This window comes from Zonotrichia leucophrys, chromosome 4 (assembly GCF_028769735.1).
Source record: "Zonotrichia leucophrys gambelii isolate GWCS_2022_RI chromosome 4, RI_Zleu_2.0, whole genome shotgun sequence".
Lineage (NCBI taxonomy): Eukaryota > Metazoa > Chordata > Aves > Passeriformes > Passerellidae > Zonotrichia > Zonotrichia leucophrys.
The window spans coordinates 14,345,729-14,366,136 of record NC_088173.1 but is presented as its reverse complement, the minus strand read 5'-3'; the positions used below and the strand labels follow the sequence as shown (position 1 = coordinate 14,366,136).

At 37.8% G+C, this 20,408-nt stretch overlaps 1 protein-coding gene across 39 annotated transcripts in view; it reads left to right on the top strand.

Annotated features, from left to right (window-relative positions):
- The window catches only part of TENM3 (teneurin transmembrane protein 3), a 1,296,489-nt gene that overhangs the window by 1,213,002 nt on the left and 63,079 nt on the right, over positions 1–20,408 (top strand). For 30 of the 39 annotated variants that reach the window (XM_064710586.1, XM_064710592.1, XM_064710587.1 and 27 more), the window contains 4 exons: positions 2,817–3,002; positions 16,068–16,094; positions 17,680–17,700; positions 18,613–18,759. In XM_064710586.1, coding sequence (XP_064566656.1) covers positions 2,817–3,002; positions 16,068–16,094; positions 17,680–17,700; positions 18,613–18,759 — 381 coding nt within the window. The remainder of the gene's footprint in view (positions 1–2,816; positions 3,003–16,067; positions 16,095–17,679; positions 17,701–18,612; positions 18,760–20,408) is intronic. The other 9 variants (XM_064710607.1, XM_064710606.1, XM_064710620.1 and 6 more) reach the window with 3 other exon arrangements.

Genomic DNA, 20,408 nt, shown 5'->3' with positions numbered 1-20,408 from the left:
ATTTTAATGACATTACTGTGTTAGGACCTGACCTGCTGAGCTGATTGATCTCTTGGAGTTGACTTCAGCATGAACTGTAAATTGATTCAAAGGTTCAAAATAATTGATGTGTTTGAAAGATTTGAAAATCAATGTATTTGTTTGTATCTTTTAACTGCCTTCGTCTGGCAACTTCAGGTATTTCACAAGCAAGCTCAGAATGTTCTTTGCATGATATGTATATTTCCTAACACATCTACTTAGAAACTTAAAACTACACTAGTGAAACCAGGGGCATTCACATTTTAAGAATCTCTCCAGCTAATTTGAGGTAATTTTCATGAAAAGCAGAGAGCATTCAAGTTTGAAGGCAAAGGGAATGCAAGAATGAGTCTTAAACAGCTTTCAAGGAGAATGCAGGCTGCCAGGGTGGAAGGAATTGGTACAAGTGAAGAAGCAGAGGAATTTCTTGAAATATGGAACTGAGCTTATTAAAACCATAGTCTGAGCTTAGAAACAAAAGGAGAAAACTAGAGGTACCAGCACAGAGAGCAAAATCTAAATATTTATAAAGTATGACAGCAACTTTTTGACAAAGACGAGTTTTTAGAATCTTGTTTGGTAGCCACATATCAAAAAAGAAATCATGTCTAACTGTGAGACGTATTTGTCTAAACCAGTTCATCTAAGAACTCAGACGTTTTGTTAATGAAAACTGAACACATGGGCTAGCTGAGTTTATGCCAGCTTATGAATAAATATAACTTTTTCATGAGGAACCATCTTTTTGAAACAAATGTACTTCCTGACCAGGATCTGTGGTACTTCATAATGGTTTATGCATACGGGAGTGATTGAGTTCCAAACATGCAAGAAAAAAGTGACAAAGAGAAGAAAATGTTGTCTTCTGTGAATTTTGTTTAGAAGAAAAAATCCCTTTCTGTTTCTAGCACTAAAAATGGCTATTTGTGTTAGACCCTGTCTAGTTCTCAGGCAAAACATGGATCCCCTATTTACTGACTCGTCCTCTGCGCTTCTTTTGATGGCCAGTTACGCTTCATCTTTGACTTGTGTTTCATGGAATGATTTGTTTTTAAACTAACATAAAATGTTTCTGATCTCAAATATCTCAAGTGTGTCAGACTCAAAAAATAATGTTTGTAAGAACATGCAGAGATTATTTGCTGAAGCAGTGCAAAATGACCTTCAAAGCAGTACACTAAAAAAAGTAAATCTTGCCCATAAACATGTTGTTAAGCTGTTAGATGAAGAAAAGAATGAGTTACTTCCATCAGAGGATTTTATAGGTTTGAAATCAGCAGAGCTTTCCTCTATCTTCATCAGCAGTTTGTCCGTTAATTAGCCCTTCAATTCCACTTCAATTAAATTAGCTCTAATTAATAAATTCATTACAAAGATTGACGCACCTTGCTCAAAGCTGGTGTGCTAAAAGCTGATAAACACCTTCACCCTAATGAAAAATTGATTAGATTGAAGAGAAATAAACCTTTCTTTCTTGGAGCTGCAGTGACGTTTTGTGACTCAAGTTAATCAAACCATCTTGCATCTTTTAATCAAAAATTTAATTCAAAGTAGATATAAAATGCTATATAGTTGGTGGGAGGGAAAGGAGGGGGAAGTTACAGCTGTCTTTCTCCATAAAGGTTTTGGGCTGTTTCTTACAGGAAATGTTACAGCTCATTGATACTGTTTTATGTTCTACAGCACTTTGAGACAGCAGAGAGAAAAACATTGTTGATGAGGAAACTGGAAACCTTTCTTGCACTGAATGCAAGTTTCTTTTGCTATTAAAAATGATTTGATCTTTTATTACTGAACTACTTGCTGTCTTTTGCAAGAGAAAAAAAGCTTAAATATAGTATTTTTGTGAACCATACATGGCTACAGTCAGCTGCATGCCAAGGAAGTAGAAAGTCCCTCAGGCTGTACTGTATCTCTTTGTTTTTCTGTTTTCTGTTTAGCAGAAGTAAAGTTTGCTGGAGTCTGACTAAATGAACCAAAATGGTAAATACAAAATCTGGCAGTGTAAATTATCATCTTGTGTTAGCTGAGACTTAATATGTGTTGTTTGGCCTCTGACTACCTTTGGCTGTTAACATATTTTTCAATTATTCTATCAGATACAAGATCCTGTTACTATATGTAAATGACAAGTTAAATTGCTGTATGTTGATTTATTTTTTAACAAATTATTATTGAAACCAGACTGTTCATACCTGTCACTGATACAAATTTACTGAAAGTAAAAGAGTAAAATGATCTTTTATACTTTACAGATGTGTCAGTGTGTCAGCATAGTGCTAATTTGTTTCACTAAGGCTGATTCTTTATAATGAAAAATGTGTCAGTAATGGCACATTTCAACTTTGAAAGAAAGCAGGGAGAAAAGTGTGGAGGGGAAACCTTGCTAATTTGAACTTCGCCATAGTAGATTTTCACTCACCACAGACAATGATCAAGGTATACCTTACATTTTGTCATTTTGTCACTGTGAGTACAGCGTAACTTCTGGTAGGTATGAGTGCCATATAATCTAAGATACAAAAGGTTACTCTTAAGACAAACGTGACCACAAAGAAACATGCTTCAAAATTACCCCAAGCTAGTGAAAGATCTGTGAACATTTAAACATCACTTAAGTCTGCCAGCTAACCAGAAGAGCATTAGCAAAGAGATAGAACTGTGCTCTCTGTTGAATCTGAAAACTGTTGAATTGCAAGTGAAAATGTCTTTCGCAGTAAATTCCTTTGATTTAGCTTTCAAAGATTTTGCCTTTCTCATTCTTCCCATGCCTTTCTTGTTCTCCCTGTCCGCAGAGCTGTGTTCGGCGGACTGCGGCGCGCACGGCGTGTGCGTGGGCGCGGCGTGTCGCTGTGAGGAGGGCTGGACGGGCGCGGCCTGCAGCCAGCGCGCCTGCCACCCGCGCTGCGCCGAGCACGGCACCTGCAAGGACGGCAAGTGCGAGTGCAGCCAGGGATGGAACGGAGAGCACTGCACCATTGGTAGGCTGCCTGCGCTTTACCCTGCCCGCGCTGCAAAGCGCAACCGGCCGGCGCTGCTGGCCGCCTCTCAATCACAAGTGTATCGCTTTGAAAGTGTTTCTTTAAAGAGAGTATTTGCATGTGTCAGTCTGGGAAAATGAATTGCTATTTAAGAAAGGAAATGGTTATATAATAGCTGATCAAGTTCTTCATAGCTAGCTTGCCATGAAGAGAAGGTGGAAGAATTTCCTCTTCAATCTTTTCCCTTTAACTGCCTTTCACTGAGGGGGAGGTTACTTTTATTTTGAACGGTAAATATACTATTTGATTTGTGCTTTTCTATTTTTATGTGATAGCTTTATGTCTTTTGAAAATGAAGTTCCCTATTGTTTTTCTTTCTTTTTTTCTCTTTTAAGGAGAAGAAGCACTAAAAAGTGACTCACCTATATAAAAATGTCACTTCCACCATGTAAAAAATACCTAACTGCCCAAAATTATCTTCTTGTCAGCATAATGTTCTATTTTAGAATACTGTCAAATTTCTTACATGTCAATAACGTAACAGCAGTTTAATACAGCTGATTGGGAAAAAGCCACCCTTATTACAGTTTCTGTAACCAAGTTAGTTCTAGCGCCTGAAAACCTTTAGAAGTTACTATACCATTCTCAATGGAGCGTTTTGTACCCAGTCATTTAGAGTCTATATGTCCTGTATAGAGCAGGATATCCTTCTCCACTACACAGGCTTTGACAGTGAGCTAGCATGAGAAATCATGCATATAAATAGGAGCACTAAGAAAACATGGAGCTATAGTGCTAAGAAATTCCCTTCCGCACTAATGCCCCTTTGTGTAAGATGCTGCAGGTCTGTAACAGTGGAGTAGGGTCCTATCCAAACAATTTTTTATCTTGGCAGAGCCACATAGAAAAACTTCTGCATGACAACAGGTAGGAAGCCCAGGCAGAGGAGCTGGCAATGCTCTGCGTATAACAGATGACTAATTTGCACTTTGGTGAGTGGAGAGCATTGCATGAAGCTCATTAGAGCCATGCCAGGACTAACCCTGTGACTGCAGTATTCATGGGGCACATCGCCCAAGTATGAGAAGCATCATGGCTAAGCACTTTGAGGTGGATTGAGCTGGCAACAAAAGAAGTAGCCACAGGTCAGACAAAGGCAAGCATAACGCTGAGTGATGAGGAAATCATGGATAATCTGAAAAATCAGAAAAAGTCCAATAAGTAAAAAATCTCACATGGTTCTGTGTTTGGATAGATGGAGAAGAGATGGTTAAAAGAGGTGATGTAGCTGAAGCAACAGGATAGGACAGTAAGTCTAACTGCAGTGGATGTGAATGTAGCATGATTTGCTTTTGCCACAAGCGAAAAAGAGCCTGGAGAATTTTAACTTCCATGGAAGTTTTGGAAGGGCTCTAACTCTGAATGTGTTAGCACAGCTAAGCCATAACAGGGACATGAGTATCTAGAAAATACAATAATGAGTATCTAGAAAATAGCAAAACCCAAGCTGTGCTCCCAGGTATTTTACAGCCCTGGCTGAGGGGCAGGTGGTGGTGCTGTAAAAGAGAAGCAGTGGTAAATAAGAGCTCTGAGGGCAGGGAAAATGAGGGCCTATTACAGCTGTGTTAATTAATACCCATGTCACTGTGTCCAGAAGGTGAGGCAAGGTTTTCTTTTTTAGAAGGGAGTCAGGTGTGAAAGTAATAAGATTGACTTCAGAATTATTTTTTACAGCAATCACAATTGATTTGTAAAGGTTGGTTGGTTGGTTGAGTTGGAGTTTTTGTTATTTACTAATGAAATTGCTCGAACATCTGAAGGAGAGGTAATCAAGATGCATCTGCAGAAGCAGAGCGAGAATCAATAGGGTTAATGTTTTTGAGGAACTTCCAGAAAACATGCTGACAAAGAGAGTGGAGAGGTGGGGAGAGAACTGCTTTCTGAACAATAAAAGAAAGTAAATATTTAGAAGTCGGATAAAGCCTTTCCCCTGACTGCCTTAACTTGCCAACGAGCAATTACTCAGCAGATCACTCTGCTGTTGGTCTCACTGACCTTGGCAGCATTTCAAGGGTTGCAGTTATACACGGATGAACTGCTCTTGAACAATTTTTCCAACATATTAAGCACAAACAAGTTTTTCCTCAGCACTGGGCAAGCAGGTTTGTCTTTCCACCTGTTTATTCTTTAAATGGGTGTTTACTTTCTGGCTGCTGCTGTAAAGATAGTTTGATTTGTTTATATTGCCCTTACAGCCTCCAAGGCAAGTAACAAGGTACAGGCTTTAGCCTGCTGTTAGATTTAATTTTTTAGACCTGTTTCTTTCCATGTTACAGAGAATCCAGGTCATTTTATTGCTCATTCCCAACAGTATTCCAACTTCGTGGGGGAAAAATTGCTGCGTCCTTAGCTTGGCAGATGAAGAGTCAATTTGCTTTTCTCTCATCTACCCTACAGTAGGTAGTAGCTCTTTCTGAGCAATGAATTTCAAAACACAAGGGACTATGCAAACCAATTTTTTATTGTCACCCTCCATATGTAATCCAGGCATTTTATGCTACCTACAACTCTCTACTTAGTAGCAGAATATTTGCATAATTTGTGTTATGTGTGTGAAAGAAGCCTACTCACTCCCCCTTTATATGTCTAAAAATAAGCAATTGCACCCTTCTTATTTCTAAAAGTCATTAACCGTTTAGCTGAGGTACTGTGAAGTATTTTAGAAATGCAAATGTGTTTCTTTGTTGCAGCTATTAGCTGGAAGCCCTATGAAGTGCCGCAGCCAAAATTAACAGCTTCTTTGAGAAAGGAATATTGCAAAGAAACTGTAAATCTTAAGGGCAATTCACTTTATTCACTTTTTATGAAAGGAGTATCCCTCCAGACCTCTGGCTGGATGTTCAAAATGGGGCAGATGTGTATGCATTACTCACAGAGGCACAAACTGAAATATATACTGAATCATCTCAATTCATAACTCATTTGATCAAAGAATTTATGGTATTTTTGTAAAGCATGAATGCCATTCAGAATGGTAAAAAAAATGTTTTGTACCTTAGCTGACAATTTTTATGTATTCTTAAATTATAACTGTCTGTCCAGTCTCATTTTCAGTTAGCCCACTGTTTGCATTGTAAGTTGATATGTGTTAAAACATAGCATGAAGGAAAAAACCTGTCTCCTTATTAAAGCAAGTTAGTCCTTAGTTGTATTTCTCTCTAATATCATTTAAATCTTAGATTGCTTCTTGAGTTATGCTGATTTTTACATATACCTCAAAATATTTAAATGGAATTAGGAAATGCTAATTACTTTAAACTGCCAGATACCTATTTCATTCATTTTTTTAATGTATTTCAATACTTCAGGATGTTGGGAAGAAAAATTGTAGGTGATTGCAAAGGTATGCTTTTTTTTGTTCAGAAAAAAAAATTTAGACATCTGCTTATCTGGGTTGAACCTCAGGGTTTCCCTAAGGCTGAAGATGACAGGACTGGATTGGAGAAATAATATACATATGTATTTTTTATACTTTCATTTGTGATAGAGAACAGAGTAGACTAAATAAAGCAGGGAGGAGGGGAGGTCTATTTGTTTGAAGCAATGAGTATAGTGAGGTGGACAAGATTGTTTGGACTGATGCAGTAAACCTGCTGTCTATTGCTGATATCCACTGTTCCATTATGGGCCTTTGGCACAGGATGGTGCAACTTCCATACCTCACCTGCTGTCAGCCACGCTTGTGAGCCACTGCCTTTGCTCTGAATGCAGCCTTCCACATATTGATATCAAAGATGTTCAGAGATAAGTACTTGCTCAGCATTTTGATGAATGAATCTAATAGGAATTAGCAAAACTCAAACCCTGGTGCTATTGTTTATCATCTTAGAGGTTTGAACTAAATATAGGCAATGTATGTTTCAAGCACTAAACAGTTTAAGGCACCTAAGATGCTTATAATCTCTTCCCTCTGGAGAACTGTAGTCATAAACTCATAGGATCATGGAATAATTTGGATTGAAAGGCACCTTTAGAGGTCAGCCCCCCTGCAGTAAGCAGCATCATCTTCAAATAGATTCGCTCAGAGCCTCGTGCTGAGAGCCTCATGCAGCCTGGCCTTGAATGTTTCTAGGGCATTCTCCATCTCTCTGGGCAACTTGGTCCAGTGTTCCACCACCCAACTGAATAAAACTTTCTTAAGTCTAGTTTGAATCTGCCCTCTTTTGCTTTAAAACCATTACACCTTGTCCTGTCACAGCACTGGGCGCACAACATTTAGGCACTGCTAAAATGTTTAATGTAATTTTCACAATTTCCTGTATCCCCTGTATGAGAACAGGTTAAATCAACAGTTCACTGCAGAGCTACTGAAACTCACGTGTCATTTGTTTATTTGGTCTGCAAGTGACAGTCATGGTCTGAGGTGAGCATCCACGTATTATATTTTGAAGCTCAACCTGCATCTCAATGGGATACAAGACAGCAGATGCACAGCTGGTGCCTAGGTGATAGCCTGGATGAAAATCTGCCCTGTAATTAAGTTTTCATAACTGAGTTGTGCTAAAGTATGTTTTTGTTTCCTTTCTGTCCTGGCTTGCAATGAGTTCAGTGACCCTCTCCTGTCTGAGTAGTTGTTTCGTGAGATTGGAACAGATATTATTTCAGAAAGTCTATTATTTTTTGTGATATACTGTCATGTACCATAAGTATATAAGGTAACTGTCATAGGAAGCCCATACATATGAATACTTTTCCAGCTGCTTTTCCATTAAACTCAGTTAGCTGAATGAAATTAGTAATTAATTATGTTGGTGGGGAACCTGCTATATCGATGTGCTGTGAAACAACTCACTTTTACAATGCAGCCTAATTTTTTCTATAGACTAAATTAGCTTTATCATAATCTAAATTGCAAATTTGCCAATTTGCATTATAACTATGCCTTCTTGTTCAGAATTGTCAACACCTCTTTTTTAAGTCTTTAACATTAAGCATGGGTGGGTAAGACCATCTGTTTTAAGCTTGCCTGCAGCTCCATTACTTAACACAAGACAGGTTACAGCTGTTTAATTGTTATCATGTTGAACAATTATCTTTCAATCCAAAATTAATATTTGTATATGTATGCATGGAAAGCATATCGCTAAACATAAATGAGCAAATGTGGATTAATGTCATCAAGCATCCATATTAATCCCTCAGGAGGGCTAAAGTTAGCATCATGGTACTTCCATGCTACTTTTGAGTGCCACATGAGACTGCTTTACCTGGTGTGCAGAACTGAAAATCAAAGCCAGTGGTGGTTCACTGAGAAGTGTACCGCTTATGTTTATATTCCAGTGAGAACTGGGATCTAACTGGTTTATTTTCTAAGAATTTCCCCTAAAATTTAGTTGAGAAAAAAAAGAGGCAAATTATTTATTTTAACCTTTTTCTTTGCAAGAAAAACAGTAGCATGACATTCAAATCAGTCAAACAAAAAAAAATTTCCTCAGCAAGGAATTTCTAGTTTCATTTATTTTAGCCAGAAAATTTGGAATATCATCTGGCTTCAATATTCAGAATTATGAAAAAAATAAATGTAGAGCACTTTCCCTTAAATGTGTTTCCATTAGCACAGACTGTACTGGTGACTGATTAAAATGGTTTTCTGACTGGGGACAAGCATGAAAACATCAGTGTGCTTGTTTTCCATGTGGCCACAATCAGATGAGCATAAGCAGCAAAGTACAGCAAGTGTGGAGGAATGCTGAGACAGAATCTCCTCCAGTAAGTTAGATGGCCTGCACCTGTTCCCTTCAGCACGTGTTTAGCTTGGGGCTCCTTATACTACAGATTTCAAATATGACTGCAGGGAAATGACACTTTATCTCTGTATAGAGATCAGAAAGCAAGACAAATGTGTTCCTTTAGTTAATTAAACGAGATGCTTATAGAAAACTTGATATGGCTGTATATCATTACACTATACATTTTTGACACGTGCGCTCGACAGAGTAAGTCATGAACCAGTTTGAGGGCTTGGTCTGTCTTCTCTACATGTGCACACTGCCAGCACAGATAACCTGCACTCTCATGGCCACTGTCATTTCAGTGCTGATGCTAATTGCCAAGCATGGCTCACTTTTCTTGAAGTTTAATTCCTGACGATATTCACATGGCAGAGCTGTTTAATGCTTCCCATATTTATTGTACCTTATTGCATGCACAGGCATTTTTCATAAATTTTATGATTCTTTTAAAATTTTGTGTCCCTCAAATTGTAGTAATTACTTCTGTATGGATATATTCCGTAATTATCAAAATTCCTAAATTTGTGGGTTTTTTCAGTTACGGGTTCATGGAATCATGCCTGAATATAAGTTTCATCTTAAAAATAAGATTGTGTCTGAATGTAGGCATGACCTTTGACAAACAGTTTTTATCAGATAAAATCAATCAAGTATTCAAAACTAATTATATCCAGTCTCAATTAGTTCACCATAGTATTGTGAGTGACACCCTACTTTCAGAACACCTGACTGCTTTGCAGCTGGGATTTTACAGCAATATTTGTACCTAGCCCCTCAATGCAAAAAGTCTGCGAGAAGACATGATTACTTTCTTGGCATCCAGAGGACTGATAATCACAGTTTAACAAGATTTCATGAAATTCAGAAAAAAATTGGGGTTTGTATTTCGTGTGCCTAAAGGGCATGTTATTAAATTGCCAGACCAAGCTTTGAATATGCCAAATATTTGTATATTTGGTAACTGTAAAAATACTCAATTACCAGGTGAATTTAAGATGGAGCATGCATTTTTGGAGCTATGAAAAAAGTGAGTTATTGGTCAGGCCTTAACACATTTCAAGACCAAGTATCACAAATACAAATTAACTGTTAGCATACTTTAAATTGCTAATTGGTTAATTTGCATTTAAATGAGGACCACATGTGAAGTTCAAGTTAGGCACATTTTCAGAAAGCAGCAGAATCCTCTGAGATGAGAAGAATTTTAAAGCCTGTTGTGAAGCGTATTTGAGCTGAAGTGGCCAGAGAGTAAGTGCTTTTGTACATTCTATTGTTGCATGCTGGTCAGACCACATTCCCTAAATACTTCCAGTCAGGGAGAAAGATGGAAACTGTAATGCTTCCCATTCTGATCCATGCCCTAATGTGGTTTCAGGCTACATTTATCTTTTATGTAGTTCTTAATGCGAGTGTAAGGTTTTTACCTGTATCTGAGGCAGGTCTTCACAAGTTTGTTGATTCAAGTTAACTTTTTCAGCCTGTACATGTGGGATAGTTTTAACCCCTTAATGGTATATAATCTTTCTTCTAAATCCTCTTCCACCTAAACTAATATTAAGTAGGAAACAGCACTGCTCATGATCTTACCAATAGTCCCAAATTTCTTATGTCTACTACATCCTTAAAAATAACTGAACCTTTTATTCTAATACATATGTAGCTTTCTAGTAATAATGGTTAAAAATCTTACTTTAGAGTAAAGTTGGGATGATGTCCAGAACAAAAAAGTGTGAAGGATAAGGGGCTTATGTGCCTTTGCATACAAATCTCATAAATGATTGCTGCAAAGAGCAGTTGCAGTTTTGGCAAGGGATGAATTGCAGTGATGTCAGGCATCTCTGCAAATGTTTAAAATGCATAAATGATTAAAAAGATAGGAGTTTGGGGTGACAACAGTGTTTTGGCCGTTGTAAGGAGGAAAAAAAGTGAAATTGTGTGAAACTGTAATTCCACCCATGTGGTCTCCTTTACAAGAAGGGCAAAGGGAAATTTAGGAGCAAAAAAGTATCAAAAGGGGAGAGTGTTTGTAATCCTCCTCTATTGGCAGCAATGCTCTGAACATATGGTCTGTCTAAGACAAGGTTCTTACAAACTCAGAGAATGGATGATGACTATGAGCTGCTTACAGTGGAAGAACATGTGCTTTCAGTACTGTTCAGTGATGAATAGAAGGAATTGCATTTGCAAATGATACCAAAGCCTGCTGCCCCCAAGCACTTTGGAAGACAGGACAAGAATTTTAAATTACTTTAACCAATAGCACAGACTATGCAGAAAAATAAGGTGCAATTCAACAAATGCTGGCTTCTATCCTCAAGAATAATCAGCTGCACAAATCCAAGGAAGCAGTTTGCCAGGCAGAAAACACAGTAGGAGATGCTGAATTTGACATGAGTAAACCTTTCTAAAGACAGGCTGCAAGAGTAGCTTTAAAATTTTGTGAATTCTGGACTTCCGTAAGTTTTTGGTAGAGGCATGGAGCGGCTCTGAATTTGCATATGGATGCATGCTTCTTTTTTTAGTTGTTCTTTGGGAGGGAAAGCAGTTGCCTAAAGGAATCAGTACGGTATTCCCTAGGATAAGAAATGCTGGGTTTAAATAATACAAGGCTGTTTTGGGGTTTTATGTGCAAAATGTGGGTTTAATTGTCAAAATAGTTTAACTATGGCTGGGTGGAAATGCGAGGAAATGAGGGTGATCTGGTAGCCACATCAGGAGAAGCAAACCACCGTGGACTGAGTATTAAGTAGATTAGAAAAGCCAGACAGAACTGTCAGCCCTGAGTTTTGTACCAGTTCCCCAAAACAAACACCAAAACTTGTTTAAAACTACATTTTCTCTAAAGCTTTCAATAAGTTTTTTCTTCTGCTGGCAAGTACCTGTGAAACCCCTGATAAAGTGTGTGCCTCATCCCCTGCCACTACTTGGCTGCACAGGGTGTAATGTCCATAAGAGACTGATGCACAGGATGAACTGGTTAAGGATGATTTTGGAGACTTGGATTCCACTCTTCATTCTAACATGTATTTTCTGTTAGTTGCTCACAAGTACAGACTGTAAAGAAGTTCTCTCTGACTGTTCTTCACTTTCTGGGAGCAAGATTTGCACATGTGTGATTTGCTTAAAATGTTGGTTCCTATATGAAATACTATATAATTCAAAGTATTGCAGAAAATCACATCAGAGGTGCTTGTAGTGAGGTGAATGGAGATTTCTCACTCTGATGTTTCTATGCTTTAGTTACTGGTAAAATGAGGTAAGAACATCAGTTCTCTTCACAACAATAGTATGAAGATAGTATGCTAAATAATTGTGACTTAAGGAGGAAGGTAATAGGAAACTCTGAAAGAGAACTGTTGCTTCTTTGTTTAGGTCAGCCTAGTCTGCCTGTTAGGGCATCAGCTGTTTGTTGTTTGTGAGAGAATCAGTGCTGAATGAGGACTGTGAGCTCTGCACATTCACAAGGGAAAAAATGTATAAAACTTGCACAGGTAGCCATAAATCCATCACTGCCTAAATTTTGGATGCTCGGCATGGCTACTATCATAATATTCTTCTGATGTGTTCAGGGGTTTTTGGCATATGGATTGTAAACAAAGTTTATACAAATACAAAAGATTAATAAAAATAAGTGAAGATATTAAAACTTTCTGCCTTTAAACAGATAAATGTGTGGAAAGCTTAAGGGAAACAGTATGGTAACAACGTAGTGTAGTTTGCTTACTGTCAGTTTTCATTCCAAGAAAAACCTGCTGTCTCACTGTGTGACACTTGGTGCAAGGTTATGTAGGAATGTAAACGTGACTGATGCAAGGAATGTCCTTCACATGTTCCTGTAGAGAGCATGGAGTTTGTGTGAGCAGCAGAGATCCTTCTGCAGTCTTCTGCAGGGAATGGGAAGTGCAGTGAGGAGTTGTGGGGGATGAGGAGAGGAAGCAAAGCAGAGCTTGCTCTGAGAGGAGCAGAACAGCGTTCTTTGTTGTTGGCAATACTGAAATTATTTCTTCGTCATCTCTCTTTTCTTCCCTACTTTGGTTCTTTTCTTCCCCCCCTCTTTGGTTCTCTTTTCTCTTTCTATCTTCTCCTTCTGTTTCCTTTTACAGGAAGAGGTGGTAATGCAGTAAGGAAGGGAGAGAGGTGATTGCATTATTGGAAATGAGGCAAGGGCAAAGTAATTCATGACTCTCAAGCTATTGAATTGACACTGTAACAGGCCTATATATACATTACAAAAACACAGGGCATGTTGCAGTCTAGTGTACAGATTACAAAGATTATGATGGGTGAAGATATCTGATGGAGAGTAATGATTTAAACTAACAGAGATGTAAATTCACTGTACACCATTTAGAAGCATGTCACCATTTGTGCCAAATGACAGAATAATCAGAATAAAGCAGTGCTATAAGGACCAATTAAGGAACATCAAATCAATGGGTATGTGACTCATGCTGATTTAAACGGGAGCTGATTGGAATAAATAGATTTAATATGTACTTTTATTCTTAGGCTATTCTGTCATAACTGGAGGAAGCAGTATATGAGTAAGGAAGACACTGGCTTACATCTCTGATAGGAAAATAATGGGAGACATTAAATAATTTTTTTTTGAAGTCAGGATTCTGACCAATTAAGAAATATGCTGTCTTAAGTGTGAATTTGCCTGACTGTTACTGTTTCTTAGTAAAATCATTTATCTGCCACATATTTATATAAAGACCCACACAGATTAATGGCATCATTTCTGTTTTATTTTGTATGAATTTTGAATGCCACTTAGATCTTCTTGGGCTTTGAGTAGCCTAGAAAATGTACAAATTTTGTCTTCATTTTTGTTTTTCTTTTTTCCACTTGGAGTTATGTGAAGTCCTTCTACTTCTGGAGATAATAGCAAGATTTAAATGACACAGTCTTAAACTCTGCAAGAAAACTCTTGTAGGTATATTGTCTGGTCTGTAATTAGACTTTTTAATTTTATATAACCTTTATGTGCCAGATGTGTAAATATCTTGCAAGGAGCCTCCTGCTCCATCCTACTGAAGTGCTCCAAATCCCACCTAGAATTCTCTATACAGAGGGGGGGAAAGGCTTGTACTTTGTGTTTCCACACAGGTTCATTCCTCTTTCAGTTGCGGTGCCGTGAAGATAAGGAAGACAGCATGGCTAGTTAAACTTCACTGCAAAGTTATACAGTTTTTGTCATTCATTTTCTGCTTTGTGGTTTTTCTATAATGCTGCATATTAACCAAAACACTTTCTCACATTGTCCTTAATGTCCGCTGACCATGAGTAAAAGGATGCTGGAAGGTAGAACTTGTTTTCTGAGAATTACAGTTTTGTGGTTTGGAGCGGACTTCTTATAAGACTGCTGGATAAAAAAGAAAATCTGAAAAGAACATTTTCCTAATCTCTCCTGGGGTTGTGGGGGGGGGGGGTTGTTGGTTTGGGTTTTTGTTGTTGTTTGTTTGTTTGTTTGGGGTTTTTTAATGAAGATTGGATTCTGAAAATAAATAGTGTGGGGGACTTGGGATTACAGGGACTGTTTTCAGTTGCTTAGGAGGTTTTTTAATGTTCTGTTACCTATCCTTACACTTGAAGAGGCATTTAATGTTTTACTGGTGGATAGATGAATTCCCCAGACAGACTTGATTGCTTTCATTTTATGAAATAGAGCTTGATTATTCCTCCACACATACTAAACCATGTTTTAAGCTGTGTAGAAGCAAGGGGAATTATACTGGATGAGTAAGGGAAGAATTTGATCCACCCTGAAATGTAGCTGTATCATATTTCTTTTTGTTTGTGATTAATATGAAAAGCTACCTAGTTTGTTGCTGCTGCTCTAAATGTTCTGTAATTGATGTTTTCATCTTAATTTGTCTGGCATTAACCTCACTGTTATAGGGGAAAAGCAGAAAAAAGCTGAGTAGTGGACACCTGACACTTTGTTCAAGAAAAAGGAACTAGAAAATTTTCTCCTATTAGTTGTAGCAGTGCCTCCTGGTATATATCACCTCCCTCCTTGGAGTCCAGAGCAGCTTTTTTCTCTTCATCCAAACTGCAGGAAAGGCCATAGCTGGAAAGGCCTTTGTTACCCACCCAAAGGGATCCTAGCAATGACAGAGAACTTGCCAGACAGGGGCCATCATCCATGAGGGATTTAGGAAAGTCAAGTTTGAAAGGAAAGAGGCTGGGGGGGCTGTGTTGAGAGGCCTTGTCCCCAGCAAAAGCAGAGGATGGAGTCCAACATTCCTGGCTCAGCTTGGCTGTTCCCACTGCCGTGGTCTGCAGTCTCCCATCTCCTGGGGCATGGCTGGCTGGCTGGCTTTGGTAGCCTGCCGTGGACCTGGTGGCTTTGCTGTATGGCATTAACCCCTTTCACACAACTGCAGTTGATGTCTGTTTCCTGGAAGGAAGGAGGGAATATGTTACCCATCTGTGCTGTGTCTCATGTATTAAAAGTAGGCCCTGCTGCTTGAAATCCTTCTTATGCTCTGTATGTCATTCATCCATCTGCCTCCTCAAATCTTTTGTGAAATCTTAAGTGTCATAACTTACAAAAAGAAGTCTTGCTATTCTTGTATATACCATGTTATTTATTTTTATACATCTAAAGCCTGTTTAATTTTCACCTGCTTTTCAAAATAAAATGGATCATCACACTACTAACCTCACTATGCCCTCTTCCACCCCTTATTTACAATTCAGCTTGTTTTACATACTTGGTTTGTGTGTTTAGAAGAATAACTGTGACTGAATTGAAGCAGAAGAAAAAAAAAACCTTCCTAAGAATCCTGTTAATCCATTGAGAAATAAGATAGTGTGCTGGTTATGCTGTCAGAGTTATGAGTGACCTGCAAATCAAAAATCTTCTGTGTGGTTGGTGTTTTAAAGCTCATATGCTAAGGAGTTGCTCTTATGTTGTGTTGAAAATCGAATTTTTAAGGTAGCTTTGATTATATTTTTGTTATATAAAAAAAATCAAAGCATGGCAAGACAAGTCAGAAGAAAATGTAGTCTCAGAAATGTAGCTTCCCTTTTGCTTCTGCAGGCCTACTTTCTAAAACAGTTTCATTGATTCATGACGATGCTTGCTGAAAAGAGAATTTCTTGCATTTTTAAAAGCCTTGAAATACATTTTCATTTTGTAATGTAAGACCTCTCATGTCAGGTGCACCTGCTTGATTTGCATGTGAATTCTGAACAATCCTTGTTTTATGTGACACTTCTGAAATGTCTGTCTGTTTTTTTTTTTTTCTTTTTAATTCTCAAGCTCACTATTTGGATAAGATAGTGAAAGGTACTGTATATTTGCTCTTTGACATGCCTTTATCTACTACTTTATCTCTATCTTGTTTTTTTTTTTTAATATTAATATATAGTTAAAAACATAGTAGTTTGGGCAAAAGAATCTTCTCTTACATACATTCCATGGATTATATATATAACTCATATGGCTTTCAACTCATCTCAAAATTTTGCTTTTGTTGTATGGTAACACTTTATCAGTAATTATACATTTATGAACAAACTGTATACATGTATTAGATTTAATCTGAACCAATAACTGAAGATAGTATTCATTTGCTGTTTGTACCTTTTTTTTTGTTAGTTTTGTCATTGAACCTCTGCCTACAAAACCCTAAATATCAAGGAAACAAAGCCAAGTGATACTTTTGTCACAGAACGAGTGTCATTAGTTCTAAAGAACAGATGAAATATAGAGATGTGTGTGTTTATATACTGATACATCAATAGATTTCCTGAGACTTTTAAGCTTTTGATTATCTGAATGTAGAAAATCTACAGGAAATTATGACTTGTGTCTTGTATGAATCTAGAAAAATCTTTTTTAGTCTATGCAACATTTTCAATTAGGAGGTTCAAGGATGCAAAAACCTAACATGAAACAGCAAAGATTCTTTTATCTTCAGTTATGGTAAAAAATTGATTTAGAAAAATGTTTAAAATATTCCTACCCCTCTTTCCCTGAGTATCTTCCCCTATTCCTTGTGTTTTTTCATTAGAATATGGCAATATTGATGGCAATATCCAGGCTTTCACACAATAAGTCTTGAGTGTACCCAGTTGACTCCTAAATTGCTTTGTCAGTATTGCAATTATATATGTAAGTCTTTTGTAAGTCAAATAGAAGAACTGCTATGGAAAAATAGATCTCAGTACATTAACAAATACTATTAGCAGCTGCAGTCTGAAGGAATAAAAGTAGCAAGACTAATTTCAGCCTGGCATGATGGCACAACATCCATAACTGTAGCATACCCATCCTTCCTCACAAGAGGTTTTCCTGATTCTCTGCCTTCTATGAGTGATTTGACAAGAGTTAAGCACCCTTTATAACTTTTTTCTGTATCTTTGTAATTTGGAGCTACAAGGTTGAAAGGAGTCAGTAAATTCAAAATTCTTTAAAAGAAAAAAGCAACTTGCTTCTGAAAAACCACTCTAAGCATAAACAAAATGAATCAGTAGGTTAGTTAGTTAGTTAGTTAGACAGAGATAGGTGTTCTAAAAAGTGAAGAATTGTTTACCCAGTTACTTAGGGTTTTTGGATGCAAGTTTACAGAGAATTGTTGTTTCCAGAAATATCTGATTTGTAGCTGCTTCTCATAAGAGAGTTAGTGCCATATCTGTACTTGCTTCTGTCAGTGTCTTATCACAGTCATAGGTAAGGAGCACTGAAATCTACATATTTATAGCGTTGTCATTCTCATACAGATCATGTTGGCTGCATGCCAGATTTCATCACTAGGAAGTGACAGATACTGTTTTTTTTAATGCAATGTTAGACTGAAAACAATTATCGATTTTGGATATATTAAATTATGTTAATTGTTTCCCAAATTTTCCCTCCTTGGCCATAAAAGCAGACAAGATAGGATATAAAGGTAACAGCACAAAAGCCTTAGGGAGATTGTCACAAAAAATCACTCTCTGCTATCTGTCTTGAAGCACGTCACTACCGTGTTTTTGTTCAGTCTATCAATGTTTATTGTGGTCCTTATGGTATTTCATTTTGTCCGTCCTAAGTAATCAAATACGCACAGCTATTACATTGAGTTGGAAATCCTGTTGGTCCTGTCCCATCCGTATGCAGCCTGAATCCTAATGTTTGTTAGAATAGATGCTAAGCTGCTTCACTATTCCTGGGCTTTGCTTATTCTGTGAAAAGGAATGTATTTTTGGCATAAAGTATAGTCATTAAAACTGGCCTATACTTTGTGCAATTATTTAACACACTGTAATTTCACATGAATACACGGCAACTCTGAGACCAGATAAAGTTAACCTTCTCTTTTATTACTTGCCTAAATCATACCCATTTTCCTGCTTAAGAATTTGGAGGGATTTGTTCATAGTAACAGGGAGATTAATCATTGGTGCCAGTAATTAATCAATACTGCATAGAGCAAATAATGATCTATTCTATGAGCACAGAAAAATGTATCATTTTACACAGCTGTGTTTGCGCTATGCACTCATCTCTTTTTACTTTGAAAAAAAAAATTAAAAAACCAAACTTAATTTTGTCTGGCCTGCAGGTATTTAGAGGATTGGTGCATTTATTTCCTGCCTGTACAGGTAAGTGGTGTCTCAAGTGTCAGGCCAATCAAAGATGCCACTTTGTTAAGAATTATGTTCCCCAGGTAATGTTGCTGTTCTGCTCCATGTGCAATTACAGTATTTGTGCTGTTCTTAAGGCCTGTTCCCAGTAAGTGTCCCTTGTTTGTATTTTCTTTTCTTTTTGTATTGTTGCAATATTTAAATCACTTGTGCTTTTTCTTTGTCTGTTTCAACAGAGGGCTGCCCTGGTTTGTGCAACAGCAATGGGAGATGCACACTGGACCAGAATGGCTGGCACTGTGTCTGCCAGCCAGGATGGAGGGGAGCGGGCTGTGACGTAGCCATGGAAACTCTCTGCACTGACAGTAAGGACAATGAAGGAGGTAAGAGACACCAAGTGGATCTTTAGCTCTGGGGAGAACATGTTGAGGAACAGGGATTTTTCAGTCAGGTGATTAAATGCTGCCATGAGAACCATACACGCATTTGACTTGCTCTTATGTCTGTAAGGATATGCCATGGTCTTCAGTGCTTCTTTATGGCATATCAGCAAGGCCTAACAAGCTGTGTGTGACAGGTCAGATGTGTACTTAGGGAAAAATAGGTGCAGTGTTCTTTTATACTGGAAAAAAACATATACTGAAAACTTTTATACTGAAAAAAAAAAAAAAAGGAAGGAGTTCAGAATTTCAGTGACCTCACAAGGAAATTATCCCAAGAGAATAGGCCAAATTGGGGGTTCACTTTGAACTATGATGCAGTTGCTGGAAAGAATTGGTTACCCAGCCTACAGAGATCTTACCTCTCTATGGCTTTTGAATGTTCATATAACTGACAGGATGCTCCCAGAAGTCTTTCTTCCTTTTTTTCTTTTTGGCTTACTTTTCCATAGTCTGTCATTCAGGTGACAGGTAACAATCTGCAGCGAGATGCAGGCAGGATTGCTAGCCTAAGGAATCAATCTGTGATTATTGTTGTAGTCTAGGGAAGCTGGAGGGGCTGTGACTTAGCATGATTCCAGAATCACATAAAAAAGCCCACAAAAACAAGATTTAATGTGAATGCACTCCAATATTAGATTAGCATAATGCTTTTATTGTCTGTCTTTCTTCCCCTTCTCTCATCAATTCTTTTTGCTTAACACCTTCAGATTCAGAGAAGAGATAAAAACTCCATTAGGGCTTCTGGATGATGATAAAGTCATCTGGGACTTTGTCTTTCTGTTTTCGACTGTGTATGTCTCTGCAATTGCTGATTGACTCTTTGCTCTCCTGTCCCTACTGCAGCTGGGATCTTACACATCACAAACTATAAATAACAGCAGCATTTACTTCCTGAGGAAAATAAGTAACACGGTTAAAACTGTGCTGCTGTTTATTACTGTACACATCATTTGGCTTGTCATCCTTCTCCATTATGTATTACATATTTTGAGGCAGTTTTCCATACTTAGGGGCCTAAACAGTCTGACCCAGGTTCCAGCAGAAATGTGCTTGTTTGGGGAATTAAGTTCAGGTGGGCCAAGGACTTAACAAGATAAGGATAAAAGAGAAACCTGCAAAAATGAAGCAAGGAGGAGAAGAAACTAGGTGGAAGTATAAACAACCTGCAGAAAACAAGAGATTATGTAGGGGGAGAAAAAGGGAAAATACATTAAAAGTCCATTAGTAGACTAAAACAGATTCAATAAATGTTAAAGATCATATAAGGATGTGACATATGGCAGCAAGAGCCAGGAGCGGGTAATGGAGCGGTAGGAGAAAGAAGAACAAGGTGAACAGGAATGCCTGTAAATGGAGCAAGAGAAAAGAAGTTGCTCCTTCAGACTGAAAACAATAATAGCTTTTTGGGGGAAAAGGAACAAGGAATTGGAGCAGAACAATCTAACAGGATAAGTTAAAGACAGAAGAATGATTTTGAGGAAAAAATAGCTAATGCTGATAGTTTGTTGCCTTTTTCTCTCTCTCATTTCCTTTTTTCATATTGCCTTTATGGACATCATTATGCAGCTATGCATGAGGAAGGGGGTTTC